The sequence below is a fragment of the Danio aesculapii genome, chromosome 21 (genome assembly GCF_903798145.1).
Source record: "Danio aesculapii chromosome 21, fDanAes4.1, whole genome shotgun sequence".
NCBI classification, from domain to species: Eukaryota; Metazoa; Chordata; class Actinopteri; order Cypriniformes; family Danionidae; genus Danio; species Danio aesculapii.
The window spans coordinates 22557217-22583943 of record NC_079455.1 but is presented as its reverse complement, the minus strand read 5'-3'; the positions used below and the strand labels follow the sequence as shown (position 1 = coordinate 22583943).

General features: G+C 35.0%; 1 protein-coding gene across 1 annotated transcript; it reads left to right on the top strand.

Annotated features, from left to right (window-relative positions):
* The first annotated feature begins 968 nt into the window (after positions 1–968).
* On the top strand, positions 969–19151 carry htr3b (5-hydroxytryptamine (serotonin) receptor 3B). The gene is made up of 9 exons (XM_056446911.1): positions 969–1005; positions 1422–1588; positions 1931–1975; positions 5495–5604; positions 9702–9871; positions 10096–10253; positions 16030–16240; positions 16350–16556; positions 19129–19151. The coding sequence occupies exons 1-9, from the start codon at positions 969–971 to the stop codon at positions 19149–19151; spliced, it is 1128 nt and encodes a 375-aa protein (XP_056302886.1).
* Positions 19152–26727: the final 7576 nt, after the last annotated feature.

The following is a 26727-nucleotide window of genomic DNA, read 5'->3' as shown; positions in this document are numbered from 1 at the left end:
GCTGGGATGCCGGAAAAAAAACGTAAATTAACGGCCGTTTAATTACAGAAATGTACTGTAAACTAACAGAGGTTGAATTATGGAAATTTACCAGAAATAAAAATGTAAGTAAATTTCTGTCATTTAATGTCCGTTATTTTACAGTAAATTTCTGTAATTTAACGGCCTCTATTTTACGTTTTTTTCTGGCACCCCAGCAGCTGGAAATAAACCGTAAAATTTTTGATTTTTTTTTACAGTGCACCAGATGCCCTTCCAGCTGAAACCCAGTACTGGGAAACACACATACTCTACAAGGCAAATTTAGTTCATTCGATTCACCTAGCACATGTCTTTGGAGTGTGGAGGAAACCGGAGCACCCAGAGGGAACTCACGCCAACACGGGGAGAACATGAAACTCCACATAGAAATGCCAACTGACCCAACTGGGACCCGAACCAGCGACTTTCTTGCTGTTAGGCGACAGTGCTAACTACTGAGCCATCGTGTCACCAGAACACTAAGATATTTGTGTCAGTAAAGTCAAAAACACATTTTGGAACTAGTCTAACAAAACAGTTTAATATTATGGTGCAAAAAATTGTACACCTCAATGAGTACGTTAAAAAATACTGAATTAATTTGATAAAAACATGTTTCTTAGATGACTGCATAATTATGATTATGTATTTATGACTCATTATGCTTTACATTACATGTTTAGAGTTTATGAATCCAGCAGTCAGAGTACACACATCCTATTTACTAAACCCAGATCTTCTTACCATCATAATGGAAAATCAATTTGCCTGAGTGCCTGAGTGAGTTGCTGTTGTGCGTTTGTTGCAGTCATGCATCCGACGACCGTTCTGATGCTCCTTTGCATTTTGCTGGAGTAAAAGTCTCTTGATTATTGGGTGAAAATTTAAAAGGGAGTGAAAGTGATTTGAGTAAGTTTGGGTTTTTCTTCTGGAACTGAATCATCAGGATGAGTCCTGTCCTCTTGCTGTCTTTGTTACTGTCAGGTAAGTCCATTGCTGTTTCTTCTTGTTTTTTTTCTGTATTAATTATATACAAATCATTTATTTAAAGCTGCCTGCATCAATAATTGACAAAATGTACAACAAAACTAGAAATGTTTAAGATTATATAAAAAGCCACTTGACCTTTAGTGACTGGTTGTGTATGTGATTTTCATGGTATGCATGTGATTAAATTCTGTAATATGTGCAATACTACACTCTAAAAAATCCTGGGATGTTTTAATCCAATGTTGGGTCAAAAAATTGTCAAACCCAACAGTTGGGTTTAACATTTTTATTAAAATTGTATTTAAAAACGAACCCAATATTGAGTTTGTCCATATTTGACGCCACATTGAGATAAAACAAGTCATAATTTTTAGTGTATAGTCACTAAGATCTGCAACATTTCTTTACAGTTATTCCACTGGCTGAGTTAGTCCCGGAAAAACCAAAGAGATCTGCTCTAAACCAACTCACCCGGTTACTGCTTCGCAAATACAACTGTGGAGTTCGGCCTGTCCAGAACTGGACTAAACCCACTACCATTTACATTGACCTGATTATCCAGGCTGTCCTGGATGTGGTAAGAGCATTTCAATTTTTGATGTGATACAGTGTAAAAATACTGGATTGTTGTACCGTTGGATCAAATATGGACAAACACAACCTTTTTGTTAGTAATTGCAATTTAAATGACAAAGGAAAAATTAACCCAACATTGTTTTTTTTCCATATTTGAGCACCTTTGGGGTACATTACAATAAAACATTTTTTAGAGTGTACATGTGTATACAACAATGGTCAAACTATAAACATTATTTTACACAAAGCTTTTTAAATACAGTGGAACTTTAACTTTTGTTTCCTAAATGCATTTAAATTGGTTTAAATCCAAATTCAACAAAATTCACCCGTCTTTTCACAGGATGGACAGACTCAAAAAGTGACCACCAGCATCTGGTATCGCCAAGTTGGTATCAATTATTTTGTCTAATTAGTGGTAATGATACTGATTAAAAGAGTTGCATGTTTGCATATGGGTGAAAATACCAGGGTCAAAACAAGTGCAAAAAAATTTAATATTTGCTTGTTTTCCTGTGTCCTTTTTATTTTTATATTTGTGAGCAGAAAAAACTACTTCAGTGTTACAGAAAAGATTTACAGAATATAACCATCAAAATGTAATTCAGTGCAATAACAGTTTATGCTAAACTATTTTACCAAACATTATCCAAAACAAAAATATTTGGTAACACTTTACAATAAGGTTCATTAGTTAATGCATTTACTAACATGAACTAATCATGAACAACACTTGTACAGCATTTATTAATCATAAACATTTACTAATGCTTTATTACATCCAAGTCCATGCTTGTTAACATTAATGTACCGTGAGTTAACATGAACTATATGAACAACTGTATTTTCGTTAACTAACATGAACAAATACTGTAGTAAATGTATTGTTCATTGTTTGTTCATGTTAGTAAATGCATTCATTAACATTAACTAATGAACCTTATTGTAAAGTGTAACCAAATATTCTATTAAAAGACTAATTTAAACATCAAAGTGTAGCTGAATTGTATTTTAAAATCATTATATTCTTCAAATCACTTGCCCATTTGTCTGTGAGCCATTTGTATTCCCTTAAAATGTAATAAAATGTATTATAAGCACGTGTTATTATTATTTATTTAAGTACAGGTAAGAATAAGCATGTCGTTTCATCATATCTGCTATACACTGAATGATGATGGAACACTATTTCACCTATTTTTACATTTTATTTTCACAAACGTTCACTGAAATATTAAAGCAGATAGTTAACTTTTTTTTTCTAATAAGCTTTATGTATATAAGATCACTTTTTTGGCTTATTTAATTTGATGCAGACACCAATATGAGATTTTACCTATATCTCTACAGTTGGTTATTTTGGTAGCTGTTTTTAAGTGCTTAAAATCAAGGCTTCTGACCTTTGACTTTAACCTGAATGTTTACTGTAATTCTAAATATTTAGTAGGGATGCACCAATGTATCAACCATAGGCAGATATACTGGATTCATTTAAAGTTATCAGCATATCAACAATCAAATGAAAAAGGCAGATTGCAGGTGAAATAATTACAAGAGAGTCTTAAAAAATAAGATGAATGTTTTATGAGTAATACAACATTTTATTTCTCAGAGCAAAATTAAAATTAAAATTAAATACTTGCAAAAAACTATATTTAATCTGATTCTGTACAAAATATAAGACTTGAGTCTAATATGTAAAAATTTGTCATATGTACGTCAGGAAAGCAATTGATGTGCATCATGTTCAAAACTGTTGGTTAGTGTGGGCTAAAACGTCTTGGGCGATAAAGGAAAGCAACTGGACTTTTTTTTAAGTCAATATTTTTCTGGAGCAACAAATTTATAATTCACATATAGCAACAGCACTGGCTTTATTTGTTAAGTTAATTAAACAAATGTTCTTATGTCAAATAAAACTACTGTTGTTGAAAAAATATCAAATAAAAATATCATATCAAAGCAAAAATCACTTCTGAAGATTGTCATATTGTAATTTTCTTTATTTTAACTTGTGCCTTTCTTAAAATGTTGAAAAGTTTCATGTTAAATAAATCCAATCCATGTTTAGTACAAACAATTTAATGGAGAAAAATATTAGTTAGTTTACGTTTATTACGTATAATCAGTGGTGTAAAGTAACAAATTACAAATACTCAAATGACTGTAATTGAGTAGTTTTCCTTAGGAATTGTCATTTACTAAGTAGTTTTAAAAATGTTCATTTTTTTATTTCCTTGAGTACATTTTTAATGCTGTATCGGTACTTTTACTCCACTACTTTCCTTCAACCTGCAGTTACTACTTTATTATTTTCTGTGGATTAGAAAAATCAGTCCTGCGATTCCCATCCAACAAAATCACACATAGAAAATAAATCGCATCTTACTGAACTACTTAAGACATGCAGCAAAATGTTTGGAAGCATTAAACGTGTCCAAGAAGATACTCAATGAACCAGAGACTGTTTAGACTGAATGTCACTAATGAGAAGATGACGGATGTTTACTGTGTGATGACCGAAATGGCCATAAGCAATAACTAAATGCACTACAGAATGTTACGTTTACACACATACGCACAAATTACATGTAAACGCATCAACCTTTCCCAGCGTAATACTCACTACTCTTGAGTACTTTTAAAGGGCTAATTTTACTCATACTTTGAGTATTATTTACAACAGATATTTTTACTCATTACTACACTACTACATTTTTGGGCAAGAAATGGTACTTTTACTTGGGTATGATTTTCAGTACTCTCCATCCCTTTGTGTGTAATTAGGTATAATTACATATAATACATATATCACTGTATACAACTCACCAATATCATTATCAAAATCGGAATTGGCCAGAAAGTTGTTTATATTTAAAAAATTGGTAAGACCAAAAAAAGAAGAAGAGTCATATTGGTGAATCCCTAATAGCAAAGAGATAGTTCATGCAAAAATGAACCTATTTTGATTTTTTTTTCTTCTGTTAAACACAAAAGAAGATATTTTGAAGAATGCTAGTTGATGGCACCCATTGACTTCCATACACATCTTTTTACTACACTGTATAAAATCCTGGGTTCCACACAATTGATTTTGTTGGAACAACATGAAGGGATTAGGTTAATTTATTCGTTTTTACAAATTTAAGTGAATTGAACATAAAAAAATTATGTTTAATGCAAAAAACTCTCAAGAGTTGTGTTGTTTCAGCTCATTTTAACTAAGTAGGTCGACAAAGAGCGAACATTATTTTTTAATGTATGGACATCGATGTGTCCAAGCAACCAGCATTCTTCAAAACATATTCTTTTGTTTTCAATAGAGGGTTAAAACCACACAAATGAGAGTACACTGAAAAAAGTGTTGCATGCAAAACTGTTGCAAACAATTTATTTGTGTTGAATTTAAACAAACAAATGAAATGTAATAATGTTCAACTTAATTTGTTTGTTTAAATTCAGCCCAAATAAATGGTTTACAACCACTTAGCGTAAAAAAATTGAGTAAATCCAAAGAATCATCTTTGAATAATTTTTTTCAGTGTAAATGATGAGGTAATTTTCATTTTTGGGTGAACTATAGGTATTGATATTTAATTTACTAAATGTAAATATTAATATGTGTATCAATGGGTTTTACATGACATATACACATACCTGGCCTTCCACATAAATGTCATTTCCTATGGAGAACAACAACAAAAAAGAATGAACAGGTTCCATAAAACACATTTAATTTAAAACTTTCCGAGGCAGGTCCCAGAAAGAAAAAACACATACACAGTAATCTGATTTTAAAATGCAGAAAACCTGATATCCGTTGAGGGCTGAACATTTAAAAGATCTGAATCTTCCTCACGGGACCTGCCAGGCGGCAACAGTAAACCGCATTACTCTAATGTTTCAGATATGGAACGATGAGTTTCTTGTTTGGGATCCTGACGAGTTTGATGGAATCACTGAAATATCGCTGTCCTCGGATGCCATCTGGGTGCCTGATGTCATCATAAGTGAATTGTACGTACATGATAGATGCATCTCTCCAGCTCACATCACAGGCTCCTTTTTGTGTGTTGTGGAAATGAATTTTGTTGAGTTATCTCTCTCTCTCTCTCTGTCTCTCTCTCTCTATTTTTTTTTGTTTCAAATTTTAAGAAAATGGTTTATTTGGCAATGTTTGAATTTATTCATTCATTCTTTCATTTTCTTTTCGGCTAAGTCCCTTTATTAATCTGGGGTCACCATAGTGGAATGAACCAGCATATGTTTCATGCAGCAGATGTTCTTCCAGCTGCAACCCATCACTGGGAAATATCCATTCATGCTGATTCACACACATACACTACAGACAATTTTATCTTTCCCAATTCACCTGTACCACATGTCTTTGGAATTGTGGACTTTGACACCCAGAGGAAACCCATTAGAACACGAGGAGAACATGCAAATTCCACACAGAAACGCCAACTGACCCAGTTGAGGCTCGAACAAGCGACCTTCTTGCAGTGAGGCAATCGTGCCACCCTCTGCGCCACCGTGCAGCCGTTTGAATTTAATTATAGGTTAAAGGCAGTACTGTAAAGTAACAAATTACAAATACTCAAACTACTTTAACTGAGTAGTTTTTCTCAGGAATTATACTCCAAGTAGCTTTAAAAATGTGTACTTTTACTCTCTGTTGAGTACATTTTTAGTGCTGTATCAGGGACTTTTACTCCACTACTTTCCTTCAACAAGCAGTCACAACTTAATTTTTTTCTTAGAAAGCCCTGTTACAAAAACCAGTCCTGTGATTCCTATTCAATCAAATCACACATAGAAGGTAAATCTCATCATAATGTGCAGTACTACCTCAAGACATGGGTGATCTATAATTGCAGCAAACTGTTTGGAAGCATTAAAAGTGTCCAAAAGAAGAAGTTTAAAATCTTTACAAGCATTGACCCAGAGCCTGTTTAGATGCATGTCAATGATGAGAAGATGATGGCTGTTTACTGTATGATGACCGAAATGGCCTTAAATGCCTAGCAGGCCTAAGATATCAACATGACGTCAGATTGACAATGCACCCCAACGTCGTGGGGACAATGCGTTTTGTTTGAGATGAAAATCGGACTGACGTCAGAACCCAACATCAGGCCGATGTCAGTGTCAAACATCCAACCTAATATCAATGTCTAATGATGTTAAAGGTTGTGTGGACATTACCACTATGACGTCTATTAGACGTTGGATTTTGGTTGCCATACATGACAAATAAATGTCAGTATTTGACATCAATATGATGTCGGTTTAAGATGTTTGCTCGACGTTGGATTTTGGTCACTTTCTAACACAACCTAAAATCAACCAAATATCAACGTCATTTGAAATCGTTATTGGACAACAAAATAATGTTGTCCTTAGACGCTGGCTAGACATTGAATTTTGGGTCACCTGATGACACGACCTAAATCGAACCTAATATTAATGTCTTATGACGTTGTGTGCCTGCTGGGCAATAACTAAATGCACTACAGAATGTTACGTTTACACACATCTACGAATTACATGTAAATGCATCAGCTTTTTACAGCATAATACTCGCTACTCTTGAGTACTTTTGAAAGGGCTACTAAATACTTTACTTATTTACTCATACGTAATACTCATAGGTAATATTTAAAACAGATATTTTACTCTACTTGCTCCACTTTTTTAAGCAAGTAATGGTACTTTTACTTAAGTATGATTTTTCTGTACTCTTTCTACGACTGGTTAAAGGTATGGTCACCCCAAAAATTAAAATTACTCACTATTTATTCTTTCTCAAGTAGTTCCAAAACCTTTATGAGTTTCTTTTTTCTGTTAAACACAAAAGAAGATATTTTGAAGAAAGCTGAAAACCTGTAACCATTGACATCCATAGTAGGAAAAATAAATACTATTGACTTCAATGGTTAGCTTTCTTCACAATATCTTCTTTTGTGTTCAACGGAAGGAAGAAATTCAAATAGGTTTGGATTTTTTTGGATTTATTATTTTATATGCCAACTTAATTCTTTGTCTCCGTTCCCCTAGAGGTCCCCATGTTCCCTCTCCTGCTTTGGTTCTTTCTTGTGTTACCTAATTTCGATCACCTGTGACTTGTTTTAACCTGTGTATTTAAGTTGTCACTTTTTCTATGTTCCTCATGTAATGGATGACAGCTAGCGTGTAGGACCGGTGGGGTTACATTGGTGCCATGATCCGGATGGGAGTGAGGTTTAGGGGGATGAGTGTAATGAAGGCCAGCTAGTGAAGTGCTGTGCAGGTAAACCTCACTCCTCTGACCTCTAAAAAAGGTGCTCCAGCGACAGATGCTAGAGACCATAGTATTTAGCCTCCTTGTTAAAGCAACCGACTCCCATGCGGAAAGTTGCTGGTTAGATTCCAGCTCGGAGCGGGTTGGGTGGTGTTGGACCGGCGGGATAACATTGGTGCCATGACCTGGATAGAAGTAAGGTTTAGGGCGATGAGTGTAACAAAGGCCAGCTAGTAAAGTGCTGTGCAGATAAACCTCACTCATCTGACCTCTAAAAAAAGGTGCTCTAGCGACAGCCACTAGTGGCCATGGTATTTAGCCTCCTTGTTAGGGCAACTGACTCCCATGCGGAAGGTTGCCGGTTTGATTCCTGCTTGGAGTGGGTTGGGTGGTGTAGGGTTGGGTGGTGTAGGACTGGCGGGTTGCATTGGTGCCGTGACCCAGATGGTAGTAAGGTTTAGTGGGGGTGAGTGTAACAAAGGCAAGCTAGTGAAGTGCTGTGCAGGTTGACCTCACTCCTGTGACCTCTAAAAAAAGGTGCTCTAGAGGCCATGGTATTTAGCCTCCTTGGTAGAACAACCGACTCCCATGCGGAAAGTCGCCGGTTCAATTCCAGCCTGAGCAAGTTGGGTGGTGTAGGATCAGTGGGGTTACACTCACTCGGTTTTGAGTCAGTCCCCTGTGAACTTGTCATGCGTTCTCTCCTGAGCTTCTGAGTTTTTTTTGTACTGTTAAAACATTTTGATACCTCATGTTTGAAAAGAATCTAAGAAAAACGATTAAATAAATCCTTGTTTTCTGGATTCTGTTTCTTTGAGTGTTTCATTTGGGTCCAACACAACTGCCCCTGTGGCTCAACGGTTCACTCACCAGTCTCCACACCAGAGACCTGGGTTCAAGACCCAACCGTGACAATGGGCTCTATGCACAGCTAGAGTTTTAAAGCCAACAAAAAACTTCTGGTAAAAGCTTGAATCAGAATCAGAATCAGTTTTATTGCCAAGTGTGCTTCACACACACAAGGAATTAGTTTTGGCTACAGAAGCTTCCAGTGTACATAAAGTGACAAGTGACAACACAAAATAAATCTGAAAAAAATAAAATAATAATAAAAAATGATGAACATTAAACAGATGCGGTTAGTGAAGAAACCTGGATGTTGAGTTGTATGTACAGATTGTTATAATGTGTGATATATAATGTATATATATAATGTGTTATAATGTGTGATGATGTGATTGATGTGACTATCTGATGTGAACAATTTCACAAGGTTGTTTTTACAGCATCGATATTATAATGTAATTACAATACATTCAGTTAGTTGTTCAAGCATAAAACGAGATGAATGACTGTTGAAATTCCATTAAAATACTAAGGTAAAATAAACTGTCATAATTTAAAGACATGGCAGGGGGAAATGGAATTGAATGCAGTGTTTCTGGTCCAATCTGTGACCCACTTTGTATCGTATATCTAACAGGCAGTGAAGATCGCTGATTTTAAAACAAATCAGATCTTAAACGTGACAATTTTGTAATGGAAAGACAGTTCATCGGAAGCCCTTGGGCAGCCTGGCTGAAACTTAAAAGTCTGTGTGCATTTAGCCCATTAGGTCAAGCATTATAATAAATTTGAGATATTACAGAACAATAAATGATGTTAAAACATTTGTCCAATAGTGGTGGTGTTGGAGAATATGACAATAGGGTATAGGAGAAATGGAGTTGTATTCTGAATTGTTGTGGAGCTAATTCTATTGTGAAATGAAAGAGTGACATAAAGCTTGTTTGTTAAAAATCAATCTCTCTCTCCCTCTCTCTCTGATCAGTGTTGATGTTGGCAAATCCCCAGTCATCCCATATGTTTATGTCAACTGCTCAGGAAAAGTAAAAAACTACAAACCCATCCAGGTGGTCTCAGCCTGTCACCTGGAGATTTACGCCTTTCCTTTTGACAAGCAGAACTGCACTCTGACCTTTCGCAGCTGGCTCCATTCAGGTAATTGACTCTCTCATACGCAGCATGCGCTTTCACTCCTTCGCAAAACAAGCTGGCCTCTGTAAGAGCAGAATTGCTGTGATTACTGAGTGCTTTTGATCAGCACTGGTTAAAATCTCTTTATAAGCTGACATATTTTAAATAAGCTCCTCACAGCAAACGCACCAACATAAACACTTATTTCTGCAACAACACAATGAGCTGCTGTTGTGCTTTTCTGACAGTGAGTGAAGTGGATTTGGCTCTATGGAGGCCTGCTGAGGAAATCGCCAACGACACCAGAGAGTTCATGAATGATGGAGAATGGGAGCTGCTCGGCGTCCCTTCGCGCTACTGGACGTTGAATCTAGAGGACAGAGACTATGCACAGATTCAGTTTAATGTAAGGAGGAATTCAGTCAAGGAATATTATATTCAAAGGCAGCTTTAAATTCAATTCAATACACATTGTTTCAAAGCAGTTGCATTTAGTTTGTTAGAGCTGATGTTAGATAGATGTTAATATACATTGTATACAGAGAGGAAAATAAGTATTGAACACGTCATGTTTTTTCCTGGGAATAATATTTCTAAAGGAAAACCCAAACAATACAAACATAAAATTAAAACAAAACAACAACAAAATCTGAAACATTTAACAATGGAATGACACAAGGAGAAAGTACTGAACTACTAAACCATATTTAATACTTTAAATAAAATACCTTTTTTGGTGCTGGCAGCTAAAAGGCACCTCTCATTTGGAGAATAAAGCCACATGAATTGCTCAGGTGTAAGTTTTTCACAGACTTCAACAGAGTGTAAAAATCTTGATGCTTCTGTGGGTTTTGTCTATCAAATCTGATCTTTAATTTGTATTTTATATTGGATTCAAGTGAGGTGATTGGCTGGGCCGATTTTCTTTCTCTGAAAGCATTTGAGAGTTTCCTTGGCTGTGTTTTGAATCACTGTCTTGCTGAAATGTCCACTTAATCTTCATCATCCTGCTAATGTAGATGTTGAACTGAAGCAGCTAATATTCATTTACAATGAGGAAGAGATTTCAACTGAGAGATTTCAGCTACTGTCTGGTCTTTCACTGCCTTTCTACACCTCCCTTTCTTCATGTGTTCAATACTTTTTTCCCTGCATCATTTCATTTTATTATGCATAACTAAACTAATTTGACTTGTTGAGTCAACGACACCTTTAGAAATATGTTTTCTGAGATAAATGGTGATTTGTTCAATACTTATTTTCCCCACTGTATAATGAAGTATTGGATTGGGGGAACAAAAGATTAGACCATTTTCAAAAAATTTGGTCTTCTTAAACTATTTCTTAAACCTATGTCTTACAATGGACTGCAGGCTCAGATATCTGCTTACTGACATAACTGAGTTCATACCTTACAACTTTTTTCTTTTTCAATAATCCATTTCAAATACCAATATGAATTTATGAAAATGTATAAAGTTTATAAATACAGTCAAGTCAAAGTTACTTTTATTCAACCAGCAAGTTTTATTTATTTATTTTTTATTTTATTTTATTTTTTTTTACCAGAAGGCTTCTCCTAAAATATAAGACAATGTACAAAAGGTATCATTGTGGAAATTTTATTGAACAATATTTCTTAACATTTATTTACATATGAACAAAAACTTTACCCCTTCAGACTTTCAAGTTTCTAAAAAGTTCTCGAGGCTCCTATAAATGAGACAAAATTACAATAATACAAATTAAACATCCTTTAAGTATATATATTTTTGACCATTTCAATGGACATCAGGTCAGAACAGTTGTACTTCTCGAACATTATACCAACAAAAAAATCCATTCATGATTAAGATCTTAAGATTTTCACAAACAATAAAATTGTAACATTTTTACTTTAATTTAGAGTTTTTCGTTGTATAGATTGCATCTTATTTATAACAAACTTCCTCATCACGCTACATAATGTCCACATCTGAGATATTTCCATCTGCTATGTGCTGAAGAACTTCAAGATCTGTATATTCTGCATATGAGATTGTTTCGGCAATGAATTAATACATATATATATATATATATATATATATACATATATATATATATACATACATATATATATATATATATATTTATATACATATATATATATATATATATATATATATATATATATATATATATATATATATATATATATATATATATATATCAATCTAGGTGTCGGGGGTGAGGTGTCTGAATAACACAGCTAAGTAACTACTGTACTATGCACCGGGTTTCAGGCAGTCGCTGCGATCGGATACACCAAAGTTGGGATCCGGGGGTGTTATAGACTGTATAGACTGGGGCGTAATTACAGAAGTTTTCCGGGAGAAATAACAAAACGGGAGGGTGGCGGGAGATGGGTCTGAAATATGGGACTGAATGACAATCGTCCACTCTCATGGACTGCAGGCTTTAAATTAGATGAATGCTCAGGAACCTCAAAAAACATGGGTTGACATGTAATGTCCATTCTAACACAGGGTCTGAAAGGGTTAAGTCAGAATTTGCCAGGGGTATGAATAATTTTGCATTTCATTTTGAATGCTATTGTTTTCATAATGTTTTTATTACATATTTTACGAACATTTTTTAAATATACTTTCATTTGTTTATTTGTTTTTATTCATATGCTATGGATGATTGTTTGTCACTTCACCATGAACAAATTTGACTTGCACTTGCTGTTTGCTGTATGTTAATTCTGTGGCCTGACTGAGACATTGAGCACGTAACAGTCCGCCGAACACGCTAGAGTATTGATGCCAGTCTGACATGTGTCACAACCCTTCTCCAACCTTTGCATGGCTGTTAGTGGAGACACACTAATGCTAATAGATGAGGCTTAGCGGCAGACAACACACAGCTAGCGCGATGATAATGAGACTGTCTTTCTGGCATTTGATCAATGAGCGTCGTGTTGGGTTGGAGGAAAGAGCCAATAGCTCAAAGCTCGTGGGCAATCCAACCCTTTTCCACCAAAACGTGAAACGCTTGTGTACTTTGATTACCTTTGCTCTGCGGCTCATTGCCAAAGCCATTTAGGGATCCATATTTGTGCTTTTACTCATTGGCCAAATGGGTGGGGAACATGTTTAAGTCGGTATGAAATTGCTCTTTGTTGCGCTGTGAAAGCTTTAAGCGACCTTAAATAAGGCAAGTGAAATGGATGGTCCTGATCCAGACGAGGGGCAGAGAAAGTAAATAGCTCTGAATGATCAAGACGCTCAAATCTGCCTTCTCAGGGGGAGCTGAGGTGTGGGGAAACAATTTCAGCTCTAGAATGAGAAATTGGACTGATTTAGCAAATCCAGGAAATGGGGAGAAGGCTTAAGCTTGTTATGCAATTCCCCTTCAGACACGGCCATTTCTGACTGCTCTCAGAACACTTTTCTCTGAGGGCTAGTAATGGAATAAACATTCAGGGGTGTAGAAGATACTCCAAATGATACTCCAGTCAGCGTACAGGTACTCAGTTAAAAGTACAAGTACTGTGTCTAGCTGAAAATGTACTAAGTGCAAAAATAAAAAAAGAGCAATTTAAAAAAATATATATAAAAGTGCACAACAGCTTTGTACTAAAAAAAAGGCAAAGTAGCCTAGCAAAAATAAAAATGAGACAGGAAGTTCCAGCCTGATCATTTAAAACGATGCATGCCTCTAAACCCCAGCCCTAACCCCCACTGGCACATGAGCAAATTACTCTAAAATGTACAAATAAGATTGTACGTATGCTAAATTAAAAAAGTTACATATTGCTATGAGATTGCATTGAAAATTCTGACCCAACTTCTACACAGTAAAAAATGTTAAGCTAGTACAACAAAAAAAAAACCCAAAACAAACAAACAATGCATATTTCCTTTCGCTTTTTCAACATCAGCTGCACTGACCTAAAATTATTTGTCAGTAATACAAAAAACTTTTAGTTGGGTTAACATAAGATTTTGAGTTTTCTGGAGAAGTGAAATACTCTCTAACAAAACTTTTTAAGTTGTGCCAACTGAACATTTTTGTCCACTGAACTGGAATGCCTGAAAAAAAAAAACATAATCCTTATTTTCTTTGTTTTTTCTCATGTATTCATGTTTTTTATTTTTATTTTTTCACCTTTAATTGGAAAGTAGAGAGTATAGGAAAGTGTGGGGAGAAGGCAAAGGATCAGCATAGGACCTCGAGGTGGCAATTGAACTCAGTTCACAGTGAACACCGAAGTGCCATGTATCGACGTACTAACCACTACACCATTGGCGCCGACGTGGGCTCAACTTTTGAAAACATCAGTTACACTTGAAAAAGTGAACAAAAAAACTCTTTTGGAAATTGGTACTAAGAAATAACATATTATCAGAACAAATAAACATAGTTCAATTGAAAAACAAACTAAAACAACGACAACTGTTAACAAAACATTTATTAGACACAGAATATGAAACAAGACAGGAGGTAAATCAACAATAACGGTAAACAAGACAAAGATCAAAAGATGGCAGGACAAACAGGAAAATAAAATGCTTTGTAATGCTTCACATGTGAAGCAGGCCTTCCTGTTTTTTTTTTCAATTGAGCTATGTTTGTTTGTTCTGATATTGCATTATTTCTTAGCACCAATTTCCAAAAAAGTTTTTTTCACTCAACTTCAGACATTTTAGGTCAGTGCAAATGATGTTTTCAAAAGCTGAGTACACGTTTGCACCAATGGTAAAGTGATTAGTGTGTCGATACATGGCACTCTGGTGTACACGGCGACCTGAGCTTGATTCCTGCCTATGAGTACCTATGCTGATCCTTCTCCCCACTTTCCTGTCCATACTCACCTATGTCCTATCAATTAAATGTGAAAATAATTGTGTGTTAACCCAACTAAATGCTTTTTGTATACTGACAAATAATTTTAGGTCAGTGCAGCTGATGTTTTCAAAAATTGAGTGCAAGAAAAAAGCTAAAGGAAATAAGGATTGTTCAGAGCCCCAAATGTTTTTACTTGACATCTGTTGTTATTCCACCAAATGTAGATATATAACTCTTCTAAAAAGAACACCGGTATTGTGTTTTAGAAAAGCTAAAAATAAACATGAAAACAAGGGAAAATTTTTCATTATTTTATGCAAAAATAAAAAAGAAAATTATTATAAATTACATTTAAAAAAACTCGATCAGTATATTAAAGTATTAACCAAAAAAAAATGTTTTAACCCCTGTGTGCTATTGGGGATGTTTTCATCCACTCTGGGGTGATTTTAAGTCTTAATTTAAACGGAATGATTTTGGTGATTTGGGTTTATTTTGACAGATATTTTGAGAAAATGCTTTGAAAAAGATAAAAAAAAATGTACTACCCTTTCAATATGTTGGTGGCTGTTTTTGCCCAATTGACTTCCATTATAATGACATTCATCACCTCAGCTTTCAGAACATTGTAAACATAGTACTTAGTAAGCAGTGTATTTATGCAGGCATGCAAAAAAAATTTTTATCCTCCATGAAACTCCATATAAAAACCAGAAACTTTTTTTGCACAGGCCTATCTGAAGGGTTAATGCTCCCAACTGATAATCAACAGTAAAAATGACAATTTTAGCTATGCCCAACAGAAAAAAAAACACCAACAATAAAGAATGCAACATTATTTGGTGTCAAAGCTTTGCAATATTAAAAAAAATGTCATCATAATGGAAGTCAATGGGGCAAAAATAGCCACTAACATACTGAAAGGGTAGTCTCAGGGTAGAAAAACTCTGGTCTTATTTGATGTTAAGTACACATATCTGATGGTCTGTTTACCATATAGATTGTGCTTAAGATAATGTGACTAGTACCACAATATGCAAAAACAACTTTGTAAAGATAATTAACTGTAAAAAAATAATCATGTTACACTTGAAAAAATGTGTTGATATATATTTATTTACATATATATGTATTTTTGGGGTCATTGTGTAACAAGTTGAAGACATTTATTGAAGTGGTTCACTTTTTTAAGGTGTTGTAAGAAGTAAAAAGTAGTTTCTTAGGAATTATACTAAAGTACAAATAGTCAATTTGAATTGTAAAAAATACACTTACACTAATGACGTAAAGTTACTCAACTGTTTTACACTTCTGTAAACATCACCAACTCTTTCTGTCTCCTTCTGGAGGTGCTTATCCGCCGGCGCCCCCTGCTGTACGTGGTAAGTCTGCTGATCCCGAGCATCTTCCTCATGGTGGTGGACGTCATCAGCTTCTATCTGCCTCCAAACAGCGGGACTCGCATCACTTTCAAGACCAGCATTCTCCTGGGTTACACTGTAATCAGAGTCAACCTGATGGATGAAATCCCAGCTACAGCCATTAAAACACCTCTCATTGGTACAGTACATCCAGAGCTCTTCTTAATTAGTGTTCACCTATTAACACCATTCTTGAGAGGCGGCAATTGCACCTCACTCATCAAAACTGTCTGCTGTTTTTGCCACAGGGGTCTTCTTTGCCGTCTGCATGGCGCTGTTGCTGCTGAGTTTGGCCATGTCCATTTTTGTGGTGAAGCTGTTGCATTATAGTGAGAAGGAAGTGAAGGAAATGTCCATCTCTGCTTGCCTACTGGATAAGTACGGCTCAATGGACCAGAGCCTTGAGAGTACATTCACTTCCATGAAGACGCTGGATGATGTGGACCAATCAGGAGGTAGGAGAGAAAGTAAATTATGCTTTTATTATGCTTTCTAAAAAGTGACCCTGGAGCATAAAACCAGTCAATTTTTTAAAGTTTAGATTTATACATCACATGAAAGCTGAATAAATAGGTTTTCCATTGATGCAATAACCATAAAATATATTTTGGGTAATTGCTGAATTTATACCCGTGAAATATAGTATTAAAACGTGTAAAATATTAATAATATATATAAGTGTACAATATTATAACTGTGTATTAGAGAATTAAATCTCAATTATTATAATTCTCTAACACACTAATAACAAGGATTAATTGATGACCAATAATTTATTCATAAATGAGGATTAGCTAGAGTAAAAATAACCGTTTCTGCCATTTGTGTTTTATGATATGATTAAAGATTACACAAAAACTTCAATCTATATGCTCAAATCGTGGCATTCTGTGGTCAATCCATTTATTTAAAAAAGATTATGCTTCAAAAAGAATTTTTAATTGTCAGAATTTCATAACTATCATATGAGAATACAGTAATTTACTATATAACATGATAGTAGCTACAGTGCATCCGGAAAGTATTCATAGCGCTTCACTTTTTCCACATTTTTGTATGTTACAGCCTTATTCCACAATGGATTTAATTAATTTATTTCCTCAAAATTCTACACACAATAGCCCATAATGACAATGTGAAAATAGATTTTTGGAAATTGTTGTAAATTTATTAAAATGAAAAAACCTGAAAAATCACATGTACATGAGTATTCACAGATCAATACTTTGTTGATGCACATTTGGCAGCAATTAAAGCCTTAAGTCTTTTTGACACTTGTCTTTGGGAATGTTTGCCCATTCCTCTTTGCAGTACCTCTCAAGCTCCATCAGGTTGAATGGGAAGTGACAGTGTACAATCATTTTCAGATCTCTCCAAAAATGTTCAATAGGATTTAGGTCTGGGCTCTGGCTGGGCCTCTCAAGGACATTCACAGAGTTGTTGTGAAGCCGCTCCATTGATATTTTGGCGGTGTGCTTTGGGTCATTGTCCTGCTGGAAGATGAACCGTCGCCCCAGTCTGAGGTGAAGAGCACGCTGAAGCATGTTTTCATTTAGGATGTCTCTGTACATTACTGCATTCATCTTTCCCTCTATTCTGACTAGTCTTCCAGTTCCTGCTCCTGAAAACATCCTCACAGCATGATACTGCCACCACCATGCTTCACTGTATGGATGGTATTAGCCTGGTGATGAGCGGTGCCGGGTTTTCTCCAAATGTAACACCTGGCATTCACTCCAAAGAGTTCAATTTTAGTCTCATCAGACCAGAGAATTTAGTTTCTTATGGTCCGAGAGTCCTTCAGATGCCTTTTGGCAAATCCCAGGCAGGGAGTGGCTTCCGTCTGGCCACTCTACCATACAGGCCTGATTGGTGGATTGCCTCATAGATGATTGTCCTTCTGTAAGATTCTCCTCTCTCCGCAGAAGAACGCTGGAGCATCAGGTTACTGATCACCTCCCTGACTAAGGTGCTTCTCCTCCGATCACTCAGATGGCCGGCCAGCTCTAGGAAGAGTCCTGGTAGTTCCAAACATCTTCCACTAATGGATGATGGTGGTCACTGTGCTCAGAAGCAGAAATTTTTATGTAACCTTTCCCAGCCTTGTGCCTCGAGACAATCCTGTCTAGGAGGTCTACAGACAATTCCTTTGTCTTCATGCTTGGTTTGTGCTTTGACATGCATTGTCAACCCTGGGACCTTATTTCAAATCATGTCCAATCAACTGAATTTACCACAGGTGAACTTCAGTTAAGTTGCTGAAACATCTCAAGAATGATCAGTGGAAACAGAATGTACCTGAGCTCAAATTAGAGCTTCACGACAAAGGCTGTGAATACTGATGTACATGTGATTTTTCAGGTTTTTTATTTTTAATAAATTTGCAATAATTTCAAAAAATCTTTTTTCATATTCTCATTATGGAGTATTGTGTGTAGAATTTTGAGGAAATAAATTAATTTAATCCATTCTGGAATAAGGCTGTAACATAAAAAAATGTGGAAAAAGTGAAGTGCTATGAATACTTTCCGGATGCACTGTACACTCTGTCAAACATGTTTGTTGATCAATGAGAATCTACTGGAGGTGGGGCCAGCTGTCTAGTGAAATTGAACTAAAAAAATAGGGTATAGGGATTAGAGCTTTGGCAAAAAATGGCATCTGCTATTAAAAACAAAGCTCAGAATCGATTCAAGTCAAGTCAAACTTTATTTATAGAGCACTTTAAAAACACAGAAGTGAGCCAAAGTGCTGTACAGAAAATATACAACAAAATAAGCACAATAGTCTATTAAATACATGATAAAGTATAGCTAAACTACCTAAAAAGACACAAGTTAAAATAACCAAGTATTAAGATCAGGTGTCAAATGCCAACAATAACAAATGAGTTTTAAGAGCGGACTTAAATGAGAACACAGAAGTGGCTTGCCTAATGAGCAGCGGCAGATCATTCCAAAGTCTAGGATCTGCCACAGTGAAAGCACGATCCCCTCTATTTTTATGCCTTGTTTTTGAAACAATCAGGAGAAGCTGATCAGTTGACCTAAGAGAACAAGTGGGCTTATAGGGGTGTATCAGCTCAGAGAAATAAGGTGGGGCAAGACCATTTATAGATTTAAAAAAACAAATAAAAGTATCTTAAACTGTATTCTAAAATGAACTGGCAACCAATGAAGTGAAGCTAACACGGGGGAAATGTGGTCATATTAGCGAGTACCAGTTCAGAATCAGAAAGAGCTTTATTGCCAGGTATGTTCACACATACGAGGAATTTGTTTTCATGACAGAGCTTCTACAGTGCAACAGGATTACAGAGACAGGACAAAAAACATATAATAAATAAATATATATATATATATATATATATATATATATATATATAAAGAAAAATACAAGTAAGTATTTAAAAAGAAAAACAAATACAAGTAAGTAGTGAATGCAAAAAATATTAAGTTAACAGGCATGCTGCAGCATTTTGCACCTGTTACTCCCTATATACACTGCATTACAGTAATCTAATCGAGTGGTCACAAAAGCATGGGTCACTGTCGTTTTGGTATATATTGCTTTATTTTTGCTGGTTGTCTTAATTGGAAAAAAAAGCTAGATTTAACTACTGTTCTTATCTAATTGTCAAATTTAAAATCTGAGTCACATTTCACCTCTAAATTTATGACTGTAGGTTTAATATACTGAGCCTACAAACCTAAATTGAATTCAAGAGAGAATAGCAATGCATATCGAAAATCTCTGAATCATTTTATTCTAACTCTTTTCTAACTGTTTCTATTTTTGTGACAGCTCTAATAGTGATGGGTTATTTTTAAAACACTGCGTTGTGCAGCTTTAAAACCTTTGTGAATCAATTGTTTTGAACCAGTAATTTTAAACATCTAAAACCACATGATTTCAGTTACTAAGCGAAATACTTTAGATTTTTAAAAACAGTGCACTCATATTACTTATGAATAGGTGAAAGTGGAATATGGTGGAATACTCCTGCCATCTAAATAGAAGAGCCAATCTCTAATGGTGAGGTCATCACGTCACTGCATCTGTCTTAAGAAGCTCAGGTCTGAAATCACATAGTACTTTCCTACTACATAGTAAGTGAGAAAGTCATCTAAAGTCATTATAAATGTAAAAAGGGAAGAAGTATCCACATGAAATGTTAAAGTCTGCATGATATCTAAATTTAAAATGTTTATTTTGCTAGAGCTCAATGTTAGTCATAAGGTTAGAATTAACATATGCTATGGGTAATGCTAGAAAAAAAAAACTGTTTCAGTAATCTTTAATCAAAATCTGACCATTTGTATCTGCTCAGTAACGGCAGTCCTTCTCTGATGATGTCAGTTTGAAGGCTTGCTGAAAAATGCTTAGCCACACCCCTCCAGCCATTTTTTAGCTGCGAGTGCAAAAATAAAACCCCGCCCCCTACTCAATATACAGTTTTAGTTGGTAATATTTCATCATACTGCATTTTCCGGTTCACACAGTTTAAAGTGCACATTCGATGGACACCTTACTATCCCTTGAGACCACAGGAAAGGGTTGGTGAATGGAAATGAAATGATGCAACTGATGCTGGAAGGTCATGTGATAAACACTTTTAGTGTTATATTATTGGGACATAATATTTTTGAAAAAACATTTGACTGTACTAAAAATGACATCAGAAACCATCATCAATGCTAACCTGTTACAGTTTGCCTTGTTGCTAAAACATTGTTTTCCACACTAAAGTTAATCAGGTTACTGAACTTAATTACTCTAGTTCCCATAACTTATTTTTTTCTAATTAGTGCAACTTAATTTTTCTAGTTACTGCAACTTAATTACTCTATTTCCCATAGCTATTTTTTTTCTAATTAGTCCATCTTAATTTTTCTAATTAGTACAACTTAATTTTTCTGGTTACTGCAATTTAATTTCTCTAGTTCCTATAGCTTAATTTTTCTAGTTACTGTAACTTAATTACTCTAGTTCCCATAGCTTAATTTTTCTAGTTACTGCAACTTATTCTCTCTAGTTCCCATAGCTTAATTTCTCTAGTTCCCACAGCGTAATTTTTCTAGTTCCCATAGCTTAATTTTTTTTCTAGTTCCCATAGCTTAATTTTTCTAGTTACTGCAACTTAATTTCTTTAGTTTCTATAGCTTAATTTTTCGAATAGGTGCAACTTAAAGTTCACAAAGATTAGGATTAATTAAACATTAACAAAGATTAAGTAATGCTTAACAGATGTGTTGTTCATCTTTAATTCCTCCTAACTACTGCATTAACTAATGTTAACTAATACAACCTCATTTTAAAATGCTACCGATATAAATCATGTGCTTCTTTATGTTTGTGCTCTCTGTCTCTCTATATTTAGGCTATGAGTTTGATCTCTCTCCAGAGCCAGACCTGTTCTCTCTGACCGAAATATCCAGCAGTGAGTCTCCATTGGAGAAGATCCTGCAGGAGGTGATGTCTCTCAGACTGTACCTGCAGGAGGAGGACATGGAGGCCACATCACAGTCTTACTGGGTGCAGCTGTGTCTGAAAGTGGACAAACTTCTCTTCTGCGTCTACTTGCTTCTCGTCTTCATCTATGTTATGACTCTACTGCTGCTGTGGCATTCCTGGAGCTCAGCCTGAAAATCTGAATCAGGTGGTAAAGAAGAGTTGTAATGAGAACAAAAGCAGAGAGTTTAAGGGTATAGTTGCACCCGTTTATTTTTTTTTTACCCCCAGATCATTTAAGATCTTCTAGAACACGGGTTCCCAAACTTTTCAACTCGCGACCATCAAAAGAACAATTCCAGTGACTCGCAACCCCCACTATCCTCGGAGGTGGTTATAAACATACAAACATTGCACACAACGGTACACACACACCAATAGGAACTATATAAACAAGATTTTTGACAACACAGACAAGTGCAACAGTCTAATAACCATATCATTTTTATAATCATTATTCATTTGTTTATTTTAATATTAATAAATCACCAAGTGACACCCCCTCCCCATTGTCTCGTGACCCCCAGTTTGGGAACCACTGTTCTAGAACATTTGAAGAGGTTGTGGATTATAGAAAATAATGCTGTGAATAATGGCTAGTTTCTTGCTGCATACTTATTATGTAACAAGAGATCTCAATATATGACCAGAAGCTTTAAATAGTATTACCTGTATATGTTTTTGGACTCTCAAAATGCCACTGATTGCATTTCATGAATCAAGGTTAACAGTTTCAGCTAATACATTTCTACTGTAAAAAAAAAATGACAGGCCAAACATCATTCTCAACATCAGTTTTAAAGTATTAATGATGATCAGTTCTTAGTATTAAGATGAATTATACTTCAGTAAATTGACTAAAATAATAATAATAAAAAAGAAATTATAGTTTACATATTGCGACATATATATAGTATCCGGTACCTGAACTTTTCCTTTTGGAATATAAAATAGCTGTGAGCAAGTTGTTTTTGTGTAGTGTGTGATTTTTGATGTAAAGAAAAACTTGTATTTGTACATAATCTTTCGCTTTTTGTCAATAATAACACTGGAATATTTAGCATTGTTCATTGCACTTAAAGGGAAGGGAAATAACTTCCCATTAATAAACATGGAGATGCCTATTTATGTTGTTATTACTTTTTATAGCTCTGTCTATGGTGTCTTTATTTCTTAATGGTACACTGTATATTCAATTGGATAAAATAAAATAAAAATCAAATGTAAAATCTTTGTATGTTTTATACATATCTAATATATTTTCAATGACAGCATTTCCATTGTATTTGTATTATTACTGGGGCACAAACATAAATATGCTTACAGAACACAATTATTATTATTATTATTCATTAATTTATTTTCCTTCGACTTAGTCCCTTTATTCTTGTTAATTTAATATAACGTTTTAAGAAATTCATACATTAATCTGAATGAATCAATTTGTCCACAACGGTTTACAAACACAAATGTACTTTTAAGGGCAAAACCAAACAGGAATTAATGCTTAAAAACAAATGTTAACATTTTAAGGAGCATTCTTTGAGAAAAGAATACACATACCATATTTTAAGAGTGAAGATGCCCCTTCCTGTACTGCTACATTATCATATATCAAGCTCCAGTTTCCTTACCGAAAAATAAACCACAATCACCTTCAGATCACTACCACTACAATACATTTTCATTACATAGCTTCTCAGAGCCAGGCAGGAAAAAAACACATAATTCAATTCCTCATCAAAATTCTGATAATATTGTTCTGACGCAAATCTAATCACCTGCCTATTGCCAGGCTAATTAAGTCTCATCATGACTGGCTGAAGTATTAGATCACAGTTTAATGTAGTGCTCTAAGTGCTCATGGAAATTGACTTGAACTTGTTTGTGAAATACGACCCGCGAGATGCCAAAGGTAGCTGTAATTCATATACGCCCGTAGCTTTTGAGTTAATGTGAGGGCATTATCAGCTCAGAGAACATATGACATTGTTTATGTTTTTGATTTAAAATATTTGACAGGCAGATGCGTCATGTTAGAATTGTGTAATGAAATTCTTCATTCACTGTTATTGCGATTAAATTGTTAGGTCACACTTAGGTGTGTGGACTAGTTCACAGTAATAACTAATTTTTAAGTACGACTATTAAACTCAAATAAACATCTTAATTCTGATTGTTTTTTATTGAGCGTTTTCAAAAATTTACATTGAGTAATAAGATAATATCCATCATCCACATAATTTGAATCCTGACTCTTACATGAAATATTTGAATAAAAATAGAAATAATTAAAATAAATTCAGTTCTAATTTAATAATAAAATAATAAAAATTATAATAAAAAACAAAAAAAATTCAATGTCGCCTCACAGCAAGAAGGTCGCAGGTTCAAGCTTCGGCTGGGTCAGTTGGCATTTTCTGTGTGGAGTTTGCATGTTCTCTCCGTGTTTGCGTGTGCTCCGGTTTCCCTCACAAGTCCAATGTGGTATAGGTGAATTGGGTAAGCTGAAATTGTCCGTAGTGTATGAGTGTGAATGGGTGTGTATGGATGTTTCCAAGTGATGGGTTGCAGCTGGAAGGGTATCCGCTGTGTAAAACATATGCTGGATAAGTTGGCGGTTCATTACGCTGTGGCGACCCCAGATTAATATATATACACATTGTAAAAACATCCGTTAGTTTACGTTTTTTTCCAGCAGCAGGGTGCCAGAAAAGAAACATAAAATAACGCCCATTAAATTACAGACATTTTCCGTAAAATAACGGACATTAAATTACAGAAATTTCCTTAAATTTAAGTTTCTGTAATTTACCATTTGTTATTTTACGACATATGTCTGTAATTTAATGGCTGTTATTTTACGTTTTTTCCCCCACTCCAGCTGCTAAACTTAAAATAACAGATTTTTTTAACAGTGTAATATATATATATATATATATATATATATATATATATATATATATATATATACTTGTTAAATAAGGGATAATACACATTTCACAGTTGTTCTCACAGAAAAAGTTTATCAGCAGCCTGATGTGAAGCAGTTTATACTATGAAAAAAACGTACTTTATTCCACTTATTACACAGCTACTTGACACAAAACAATCAGACCCAAACATTGATCTCAGATGTAAAGATTTATTAACTATTTAATTAAACATAAAGGCCTTTGTTTGGAATACTTCAAACTAAATTGAACAATGAACTGAAATGATGTGATTTCAAACAAAATCCAGCCAAAACGAAGATTGATTTAAGTTTGCTTTGGCAGTTCAGAACAGTTCACCAAAGCAAACACTCTATTGGCTACTAAACACCTATGAGCTACCATCCGCTTGTTAAGTCATGACGTATGGAATACTGTTTCCGGGTCCAAGCCGCTATTCATTTGAATTGAGAAAATATTAGTTTATGCCACTTTTTAGTCATATCACACATTAAAGTGAATTTCATTTAGAATCATAGTACACACATCAGTCTCTGGACTTGCTGCACCACACATACCAAAATGTTAACAATTTATAAAAAAATGAATCACTTTCTGGCAATCGGATATTATGCATGGATATAAATATTGCGATTGTGATTTTTTGAAAGTATTTAATCGCTTTGTAAATGTTTATTATTATCATCATTTGATGAGTCTCCCCATACAGTTTTATAGAGCGCTTGGACCAGGAAGCCGCTTCGCGTGACGACACACTTAACAGGCAGACTGGTCTGTGATTATTACGCAAACGGTGGATGTGTTCTGGAACTCCGCCTTCTTTGAAATGTGAATGATTCATATCTCATATCACAGAGGTCAGGCAGAAGAACAACATACAAAACAACACCACTTAGTTAGCAACATGAATGCACTGGAGGGTCGAGTATCCGATCTGGTACAAATGCATCTGTACCTATTCAAGATTTTAAATACTCAGAGGTGGTCAGACAGCAGACGAGAAGCATGACAAAAAACAGTATACTATCACTCAAACTTATTTTTGCCCTCAAACGAAGAAAAAAAAAGAACTTAGTTTGAAGTATACCAGACCTTAAGCTGAATTAAACAATAACGGCTGAATGCAGCCTACACTAACATACTTATTCAGTAACAAGATGACACCAGACAGTTACAGCGACGTCAAAGAGAAGCATATAATTATGGATATGAAGGTATTTACTAACGCTCAAGATGATTCAAAGTACAAGGATGTGCCTGCGGTATTGGTTTCAGTGGTTATAAGAGATTATTACACAGCTGTCTGGAATACTTGATTCTGATTGGTCATTCGAGATATTTCAAGCTATGGTATTACGAGATAACAACCACTACAAACTCATTTGGGTAAATCACCTTGACCGTCAGTGAATATGTTCACATCCATATATATGTATATATGCTGTGGTTTTTGACCGATTGGCACCATCTTGTGACTGAATAATACATAGGTTAGTGTATGCTAGTGTATGTGTCTAATTTTTACATTTTGTGACAAATAGCCGTGACATAAACTGAATAATGTACACCCAGGCAGAAAATTTGCTTCATGTCAGGCTTCCGATAAATTTCTTAAGCTTTATTTTGCGATATATACTGCTTGGATGTACTTTATCCCTTACATGATGTACCTTTCTGCTTAATCAATCAGAATCAAGTATTCCAGAAGGTTGTGTAATAATAGTTTGATATAGGGAAGAGATTAATTGTATAAAAAATGGTCACACAGAATAATCACAAACAATGAACAGCCAATATTCCGTTAATTATCATGTAGTTAATAGTGAGAACTAGTCCCCAAACTAAAATGCTACACATTGTTAATTATTCCCAATAACAATTTAATATTAATAAGAAATAGCGATCCCCTGTTAGTTCTCCATTGAGTAAACAATGCTTGTCATGCTTATATAGGCCTAGCCTATAGTGAATTCTCTGTAATGTGACTCTTGGGACGCACTGAAGTGCTTTAGACCTCGGCTGTGGGATGATGGTGCAGAGGAGGGAGGGTGGTTTAAGTGCTGTAATGACACATCCTGAGCGCTTATGGAAAGCACAGAGATAAATAACTAATGGAGTTCAGCCTGCATCACTGGATGGAAGCAGCACCAGGCTAGAAGAA